The sequence below is a fragment of the Lynx rufus genome, unplaced genomic scaffold (genome assembly GCF_022079265.1).
Source record: "Lynx rufus isolate CCGP_SWC_20201006 ecotype Redwood Valley unplaced genomic scaffold, mLynRuf1.p SCAF_17, whole genome shotgun sequence".
NCBI lineage: Eukaryota > Metazoa > Chordata > Mammalia > Carnivora > Felidae > Lynx > Lynx rufus.
The window spans coordinates 38624372-38634836 of record NW_025814831.1 but is presented as its reverse complement, the minus strand read 5'-3'; the positions used below and the strand labels follow the sequence as shown (position 1 = coordinate 38634836).

Below are 10465 nucleotides of genomic sequence, written 5' to 3'. Positions count from 1 at the left end.
AGGCCTCTGGCTGACCCCGAAGCCAACAACCAGCACCAACTTGCCAGCCATGTGAGTCCCAGCCATGTTGGAAGTGAATTCTCCTGCCCCACTTGATAAACCCAAGTCGACACTTGAGGAGCAGAGACAAGATGTCCTTGCCAAGCTCACCCAAACTGTAGACTTGTAAATGAAACAATGAACTGCTGGACCATGCCACTCAGTTTTGGAGTAGTTTGCCCATAAAGCAAAAGACGCTGGACCACTGTCCAACATTACATCCCCCTAATCATCTCAAGATGAAAGCCTGAACATACCAACCCCACTGCCTCATAACTAAGTGGATCAAATCTGTTATTTGTATGGTTGAAATGGCCACGGAGGACAGAAACAAACACACACACACCGCCAGGCACCTGAAAACTCTTTGCTGCTTTATTAGGATGCACCCACAGTACAGAGCCTCTCACATGGCTGTGAAAGGGGAAGGTTACATTTCTCTTTGGGAGCACCTTCATTTTTGTTTCTGTTACCACTTTGAAGAAAGTAAATCATTTTTCAAAGAAAGACATCTTAAATTCCAAGTGTTTCAGACTCAGCTTGCATTTTGTTGTGTTTGAAAAGGAAGTAGCATATTTTAGCCAGAGCTGGAAGATTGCTTTGTGGCATTTGAACTTTGATGTGGATCAGAAGTCTTCACTGCCTGGTTAAACCAGTCTATAATTTTCATATGCAACTTTTCATATCAAAAATGTTTCATTTTTACCTCTGCCGACAAACAGATGCTGTTTTAAACACACACACACACATACATACACATACACACACACACACACACACACACACACACACACACACACACAAATTAAATTGAAAACCAATACGAACCACGGCATTTCTAACAGAGAACATAAACTTTTGCTGCCCTCTCCTGCTAAAACAATAGAATACTACAATACCAAAAGATTGATGAGGCTAAAGCGCAATTTTCAAACGAAAACCAATGGATATGTCATTCTCACGAGACCTCAATCAAAAATCAGACAACAACCAGAAAATGTATTGGTAATATTTATATTTGAAAGTTCCCCATTGATACATGAGGTCTGGATTACAACTTATTTACAATAAGTGATTTCAAAAAAAAAAAAAGTAAAGAAAGAGAAGGAAGGGAGGGAACGGAGAAGGTAGAAGGGAAGGAAGGCAGGAAGGAGGCAGGGTGGGGCGGGGGGAAGGGTGGGAAGGAGGAAGGGAAGAAAAGGAAACCTATATTCATAGACATCATAAACTGGGATGTTTATTTCCAAGAGAGAGATTACTGCTGCTATCGTGCACAGGAAGCAGCACAAATTAACATTCCACTAGATCAAAATTTGCTCAACTTTCTCTCAAGATGCACAATCCTTTTAGATTTTCAAAATTAAATACTGAGAAATATAAAACACATTGCCAATATGCCTACTACAAAAATCCTTTGTGGGTCACTCCTTAACTTCACTCAGAGAAGCAGCTGAGCCAGAATATAAAAATAAAAATATTGATGTGCAAATAAAACACCACTGATCATGTCTGGTGCCACCTTTTTGCTACAGGTGACACAACTTTGTGATAACATTGGTAATAGCATCAAAAGAGAGAATCTCTTCATTTCCTGGGCCAGCTCAGTGCACCTAATTAAAGGCAAAGGACAAAACAGAAGGGGGAAAAAAAAACACAGAAAAACTCTGAAGACTTAAAAATGCCAGTAACATCCATACATCTTCCCTTTCCCACCCCCCGATCCCCACAAAAAAATAAAAAAGCTTTTAAAGCTCTAAATATACTTTTTTTTTTCTTTCCATAGTGTGATTGAGCCTAGGGCTATACATTTCTGTATAGCAGGTGCAATTACAAGCAATTCCTGGCTCTTTCCTGGACTGTCCCACGCATAGAAGGAGGTACAAAATAAATTAAACCCTTCCATTTAGGCAAGCAAGCCCAAGATGAAGGAGCATAACCCTGCTTGTGAGTATCCAGCGGCATCGAGGGTATTAGTTATTTCTTACTTTTTTTATTTTTTATTTTATTTTATTTCTTATAAAAAACAGTCAGATGTCAGGGAGAGCAAAATATAATAAAATTTAAAGGAACAAAAACGCAACACGGGAGGGAAACAACTGGGGACCACTTGCACAACGAGAAAAGGAATGCATGCTTGATTCAAAGTATGAGATGGGTCAGTTCACTCACATGGTTGTTCTAGGCCCACAGCCTAAGACCTCGGCATCATTCTAAAACCACAGGGTTTGGTTTGATTTCGTTTTTTGTTTTTTGTTTTTTGTTTTTTCTTCCAAAGACACTCTTTATCCTATCCCTGAAACCAATATGGTAGGGATGAGGCTGGAGTGATCGTCACTCACTAACTACAATATTTGCTATTTAAAAAATATATTTATATATAGTTCTGGAAATTATGAAGCCAACAAAATAGAACACAAAGATGCATTTGTCACAATTAAGTCAGGCTGCAACAACAGCAGAAATGTGGGAAAGGACAGAGAGAGGGGGCTGCTGTGAATGCAGCAAGTACGGCCTTAACTATGTCACAGAGTGCAACAGTCAGGTCACCTCGGTTACTCTGCGCCACCGGACACAACATGACAGATGTCACATTGTCACTTTCGGTTTAAAAAAGGAAAGACAGCATTTCTTCTCAGAAGTTGCCCTATACATTTTAGACATAAATTTATAATTGCTTCTGTACATATGTCTAAAATTCGGCTTTGTTCTTCTCAGTTTGGAATGGTCAACGTCCAGATTTAACATCAAGGGTATCTGTGCAGTCCTCACCTTTGCTCGGAGGCAGGGAGAGGTGCACGACAGGATCCTCGTTTTTCTCATCGCAAATGACTGCATTTCGTTGTAATGGGCAGAGAGTTCATGAACCAGGGATTTTAAACGTCCTCTATCTAAAAAGATGAATTAATGGCAAACAAGTTTATACTGTCAAAAACAAATGTAATGCAGACTCAAAACTAACGGGGCTCAAATCAAAAGAGCTAAAGGAGATGATTTGTTACAAATTTATTTTTTATCTTTAGTGTTTGAACTTGCACCTTTGCTCCAGCACTTTTAAAGTAAGTTGTTTCATTTCAGCAGCCTCTGCCAGCTTTACATTGAATCCCCATTAATGTTCTTTAAAAAAAAAAAAAAAAAAAAAATCTTCATTCAATTAAACCATGTTGTGTTGGGTGTTGCATATGACTCTTTTACTGCTGTTTCTTTTTCAGAATTAACATAGCCAAGTTTTGTTTTTGTTTTACAAAGTTACTGAGATGACAATATCCATAATTAGCAGACTTTTTTTACGCACAAACTGTGACCTGATAATCCTGAAACACTTAATAGGGGAGAAAGGTCAGCGGCTTTTATTTTCCTTTTTTCTTGGAAACGATAAAACTGCATATTCTACTTTATATTTAAGTGGAAGGAAGAAAATATACAAGTCCATATTGATATTATATTTCTATTAAGAGCAACAACATTTCATATGTTCATGTTTGCTACTATCACAATTCAATACATGAACACAGAATCAGCCCTATGCCACGAATACTGCTGGAGGTGAAGGTTTAGGATTATCAACTCACTGCTGCCACGTCCATAACAAGCAAAAGCATCCTGAAAATAAATTCCAAAACACGTATCTTTCAGTACATAATAATGCAACCGCATCAGGTTAAGTACATACTGGACACAAATTTCATCAGCATCTTATCTCCCCAAGATGTAATAAGATTCCTCTTTTAAATACAAAGCAGAGAGCCAATAAGGTATAGGTCTATCATACAGCCCTAAATTTTGTTTTTGTTTTTTTCTTAAACAATTTGGTCACAATGCACCTTTGATATAAAAGCATTTTTAAACTTTATTATTAATACTCAGGACATTAGGGATTTCCAGATTTTTTTTTCAGTAGCATTTGTAGAACCACTTTTGGTAACAAATACAGTAGTTAGGAATACGCATCCAATTCAGAATGCATAATAATGTTTATCCTGAATCCTTTCTGGCTAAAAACAGGGCTGGCGCTATGATGAGATATAGAACGAGAATCTACAAAAAACACTGTAATATGTTTGTTTTTTCCCAGAGGCTACATCCTCTTTTGCTGGAATACTTTATAAATACATATTAAAAAGTAAGGCAACAACTCCAAACAGTCCAAGCTGTTTGCTCAACTCTCTTCCCAATTAGATTCACAATCCTGGTGATCAATCTCATGGTTGTACTGTTTAGTGTTTGTCTTTCTTATTACAAAATGGTCCAAAAGGATGTTTTCTGACATTTCTCAAACATCTCTGGTATGTGTGTTCAATGATGGATGCAACTAATACTGGTCAGGTACTGAAGCCTATGATGTCCCAGTACCTGTTTTCAAAGGATTCAAGACATCGATTTGGATCCACCATAAACTGGATGCATGAACCCAAAATTCCCTTCCCTACTATGTTTATCACCTCTTCTCTTTTACTCCTAATTTTAAAACTAAAGGAGTACCAGGACTACCTGGTTACTGGAAAGATGTTCACTCCAGTAAACAAAACTTTTACCAGGGACCTTCACAATTCATGGCCCCCTTCCACATGGACATTCAACTCATGAAGATGTGCAAAAGGAAAAGATGTTAAATTACAGTCAAGTTATCCAGAGGAGGATGTTATACAAACTGATAAGGAAATGACAGTTTTTTTTTTCTTCCATTACTATAAATACATTTAACAGCTTAGCAGAAAGACAAGCTAAATTTAAGATTGTTCACATTTGAAAATTGTTTTATACTCTCTGCTAAGGATAAATAAGGAACTCCTGATAATAGAATTTTAACATAGCAATTTCATCAACAGATCTCTGAAGACTGTTTTTTGTTTTTTTGTGTTTTTTTTTTTTTTTTAAAGAGGGTTAGAACAATGATTATGTTTGCAAAGTTCTGAGAAGTCCATCTACTGTCCAAACTTTGGACTGAAGTCCTTTTTTTTTTTTTCCTTTACTTAGAGACAGGTATATACAGTGCTGTTGTAATAATGAAACAAATGTGAAATCTACTGCAAAGGTGCACAATACAGAAAACTGTTCCTCCCATCTTCTACTACATAAATGTGTGACTCCACAGGTTAGTGATGCTGCTGTCGTTATTTCTGTTAAGTTGGAATTATGCCATCACGTCTAAGACCTCTCTTTAATTCCAGATCCTCCAGTTTTTTCCACAATTCTTCACGTTCCTTTTCTTTCTTTTTCTCACTGGGGAGAAAACAGAATACAAGGTAAACAACTAGGAAAGTCGGAAAAGATTACCTAACCGTAACTGCCCCTACTCTTCCCCCATGTATATTTTAGAAGTAGTCTTTGAAAAGTTTGGTATTAAGCTTGTGGGTATTTCTTCATTTCGGTTTTTCTCTTGCTTTTTTTTTTTTTTTTCTTCATACTTACATACACAGAAACGTTGTATTAATGTACTGAGCAAGAGATGACAAGACTATTTTAAGACTTCAAATTAATATTCATTTTTACTTAGCCTAACAATGAAAGTTAACTTCAAAATGACCAAGAAACAAAAATAGAGGTCACTTCTATGTATCCATTATCTTAAAGATCCAAAGACGCATTAAGCGATTTTTATTGGGGACCTAGTTAAAATCTAATTTTCTCTTTGCCTCCAAAGAGTTTCTCAAAAGGAATGCTAGGGATGATACTGATGCAGAGAAAGTAGTAGGTCAAGAAAATATACTTTCCCTTTATTATTATCTATTTTCCCTACACCATGTGTAGTAAATCCTTTAGCAGAATCTTGTTCTTGCAAGTATTAATCAACCACAAAATCCATGTTATTAACTTATTCTATACCTATATATACAACCAAATAAAATGTTCTTTCTTTTGTGACTTGAGTTATAACGATCTGGAAGGAACTTCATTGACAGTATCATGAATCAAATTTTTAATGTTCCAAGCCTTCAAATTTGGCTCAATACCAATTTGACTGGTAAATTTGATAAATTTTACTAAAAAAACTGGACGTCCAAAATAGGGTCAACAAATTTTTTTTTGCCAAGGACCTTTTATATCACCGTATTTTGATAAAAGAAACGATGTTAATTTTAACATCAACCAGATAGAAAATACAAAATCAAGGAATGTAGGACTATACCGTAAATTAAGTACATTCCCATTTATTAAAAATAATCCACTGCTATCCCTAGCTTTCTCATACTGTGATGAACCAGTAAACAGCAGACTCAGGTAAGAGTTGTGAATCTGATCCTTCCTGAAAATGGGGGCCCTGCCATCTCAGCCATGGGGATATGGTCCCTGTGCCACCTTAGCTAGCCAGGCCTTAACCTCAGTTACAGTACAGTATGCACTCAGGGAAATCCACACAGGTTAAGTGAAAGCTGTATATAATTCCAATGCCTCATATTTTTTTTTAAATTTTTTTTTTCAACGTTTATTTATTTTTGGGACAGAGAGAGACAGAGCATGAACGGTGGAGGGGCAGAGAGAGAGGGAGACACAGAATCGGAAACAGGCTCCAGGCTCTGAGCCATCAGCCCAGAGCCCGACGCGGGGCTCGAACTCACGGACCGCGAGATCGTGACCTGGCTGAAGTCGGACGCTTAACCGACTGCGCCACCCAGGCGCCCCATCATATTTTTTAATGTCATCCCCAAGTTTTAAAAAAGTATTTGATATCTACAGCCATACAAATTAACCCCAATCTCTAAAAGTACTTAATTTTATATTCTCATTCCACTAGTCTTGAGGAAATATTTGATTCTGTAGTATAATAATTAATATTATCATTTCATAATTAATATTTTGATAATTTAGGCCTTTATACTATGACTAGTGTCAGCTGTTTCAAATACAATCTGCACAATATGAATTCCAATGGGCATAACAATTTTTCCAACAGGTCTCTATCCGGTAATTTTGACTCTAAGAATTATATCTGCAGGGCAATAGAGACTAGATTAGATGATCCTCCAATCATGAATTCCAAATTCTTAACTGTAAGTAAGCTGTTTGGTAAATTAATCATTTTTGGTTTTTCAGTAAGGTTTAGGAATAATATTAGGTCTAAATAAATGTTACCATAGAACACTGATGCCTTTTCATTTGGAAGGGGAAAAAGGTGTTAAGCAAGGGTTTAGGAACTTTTTAATTTTTAAAATTATTTATTTATTTTGAGAGAGTGTGTGTGAGCAGAAGAGGGGCAGAGAGAGAGAGAGAGAGAAAGAGAGAGAGACAGAGACAGAGAGAGACAGAGAGAGAGAAAGAATTCCTATTAGGCTCCTCAGATTCGGTGCACAGAGCCCAACGCAGGGCTGGAACCCACAAAACCATGGGCCACCCGGGGGTCCCAGGAACTTTCTCTGACTAAAACACAGGTTAAACATATGTTAGGTTCACACTGTCCTAATTTGAACTTTAAATTAAGTGCTGACATCATTAAAACACCCATCATCTTGTTCCTGAAGCATTTCATTCACATCTGTGATCAAGAGTTTTATGGCTGGGGCGCCTGGGTGGCTCAGTCGGTTAAGCATCCAACTTTGGCTTAGGTCACAATCTCACGGTTCATGGGTTTGAGCCCCGGGTCAGGCTCTGTGCTGACAGCTCAGAGCCGGAGCCTACTTTGGATTCTGTGTCTCCCTCTCTCTCTGCCCCTCCCCTGCTCACACTTTCTCTTGGTCTCTCAAAAATAAATAAATAAACGTTAAAAAAATAAAAGTTTTATGGCATTCAATACAATTTGTCCTGTGGAGCTTTCTTCCAGATGAGTTTTATGCTGACTTATTATACATCTTTTATACTGACAACTTTACCTTCAAATATTCTAAATATTTCTGATGTAGTTTACTGTCATTCCATTCTTTCCTACTTTTTTCTCTCTCTGTAGGTGGGAATTTTAAAGCTTAACCATACTGTCATGCTAGGATTACTGTCAAATTCTCTTCCAATTTCAATTTCACATCGCACTAATGTTAGCATATGCATATAACAATGCTAGTTATTTCTTCCACTCACCATTTCCAGATATGTAATACTTAAAAAATTTATCTAAACTGAAACACTTAAACTTGGTGCCATCCAGAAATAAACTCTTCCATTTAGCTCTTCTCTAATAGTAGCAAATAAATCTCTTTCTTCCCTTTCCCTAGTCTCACATCCAGGGAGCAGCCAACGTTTCCATCTATTCAGTACAATCTTCTACTGATCGTTTAACAAAACATTACCCTTACTTTAAAAAAGTCCTTCTTTCATTAAAAAAAAGTCCGGGGGCGCCTGGTTAAGCGACCGACTTCGGCTCAGGTCACGATCTTGCCGTTTCCGAGTTCGAGCCTCACATCGGGCTCTCTGCTGACAGCTCAGAGCCTGGAGCCAGTTTCAGATTCTGTGCCTCCCTCTCTCTCTCTGCCCCTTTCCCACTCTTGCTCTGTCTTTCTCTCTCAAAAACAAATAAAGGTTAAAAAAAATTTTTTTTTTTTTTTAAAGTCTGCTCATGGTAAGTCACTCTAATACACCAGATCTTCAGAATCAACTTCACCAAGTCTATTCCTGGGCCCCTTGGTCAATAGGTATCCTTTTCAAGGATTTGGTCTATTTAGTTTAAATGATAAGCTACCAAAATTCAATACATATGAACTAATTTAATTCAATTTGAATATTTTAGAAATAAGGTCTTTATTTCTCTTAATGGGATTCTACAGATTTTTCTTTCATCCTTATTGAAAGAGGATAATAATTACGGGTTTTCAGTTGCTATAAAAGAAAAGGACATTATGTAAAACACACTCTTTAATGGTACGCCACAGTATGAGAATGTGCCCTTTATTTCCTCTACTTAAATAACACTTTTAAATAAAGACTTTAAGAGTTTGAGCCAAGGAGGATTATAAACGTAATAATTTACAACAGTAAACAGTTAAATTGAAAGTTCCTTAAATTACAAGTACGGCACAACATATCCCATAAGTGATATTTATCCCAATATTGTATAAAATACCCCAGCCTCTTCTGCCTACAGGTAAACCACTTGCCATATTCCATAATTAAATTTGCTTTTCAATATAACCACATTCTGGTAATTTTTTTAAAAAAATCACTATGATAGTCCTCTGCCCCGCCACCAAACCTTTCCCCTCATTGCTCTTTTTATCAGTAAAATGTAAGTAACACATGCAAAATCAGGCAAAGCAAAGAAGCAAGGGAACCACACATAGCTCTGTTCAGGAGGTTCAGCAAGGTCTTGGGTCTGAATGCTCGTACACACCCCTGGGATCTTCTAAAGTCCATAGTATACAAAGTCCATACTATACAAAGCTGACATTTGCTTCTGGATCAAAGCGAAACCAGAAGTCCAACTACTAACAAGCTCTCTAGACCTTCCTCAAGTTCTCCAAGTATATCGATGTCAAGGTCTGAATATTTGCATCCCATCCTGCCCAAAATTCTTAGGTTGAGATCCTCACCTTCAAAGGTGATGGGTTCAGTAGCTAGCCTCTGGGGAGAAGGTTAGGTCATGAAGGTGGGGCCCTCATGAAAGGTATTAGTGACCTTGTAAAAAAGATCCCACAGAGATTCTCTGTCCCTTCTATCATGTGAAAACACAGTGAGAAGGTGCTGGCTATGAATCAGAAATGAGGGCCCTTATCTACCATGCTGGCACCATAATCTTGGCTTCCTGCCTCCAGAACTCAGAGAAATACATTTCTATTGTTTATAAGCTACCCATAAAACACCCGTATGTGGTATTTTGTTAGAGGAAACCAAACGGACCAAGACAAACTCTTTTAGAAAGTCAGACATGTTGAACAAGAAATAATGAAGTTGAAAAATCACATATAAATGAAATCAAGAAGGGCTTTACTAAGCCATAAGCATTTATGTAAAGAATTCAACTGGTTTTTGCTCCCTTTTGGTCGCAAACATTTCAAAATTTGTATAATACCAGACTCTTCACCTCCATGTTCTTTTCACTGTCCTTTACGTCCTAATGAATTTGTTGTGTTCTAGAGCAGAAAGTAAGTTCTGGGCCAAAAAGCTAAACAAAAATGGTGCCGCACCCCTCTTGCTGGAGTGAAGTATACAAGATCTGCCCAATTCTAGCTCAGATAAGTCCAGAATGGGAGTGAACCCGGATGGCAAACTACCTGATGGATTCCTTAAATGGGCCCGAAATACCAGTTACATGCCAGGCCCTTAACTCTGAGGCAGAAGAGACACATGACTGAAGGGAAGGAGGAAAGCAGCCTTTCTCAAACTGACCCTTTGCTCCCTAGTGGCACACCAATAAAGACACAGCAAATGAGCATGCAAAAGTGAACACAGAAAGAAATAAAAGTGTGTTGCTTATGATTTCGGGTGCGATCGGGCAACTGCGGCAAAGAGCAAGGAGAGAACTCAACAGTTTTGTGCACAGCTGACAAAAAAGCTTTAAAAAGTT

General features: G+C 37.6%; 1 protein-coding gene across 3 annotated transcripts in view; it reads right to left on the bottom strand.

The window, feature by feature from the left end:
- Positions 1-1037: 1037 nt before the first annotated feature.
- Positions 1038-10465, bottom strand: part of PPP2R5E (protein phosphatase 2 regulatory subunit B'epsilon) — a 150373-nt gene continuing 140945 nt past the window's right edge. For all 3 annotated transcript variants that reach the window (XM_047079543.1, XM_047079541.1, XM_047079542.1), the window contains exon 14: positions 1038-5259. In XM_047079543.1, coding sequence (XP_046935499.1) covers positions 5160-5259 — 100 coding nt within the window. In that variant the 3' untranslated portion in view covers positions 1038-5159. The remainder of the gene's footprint in view (positions 5260-10465) is intronic.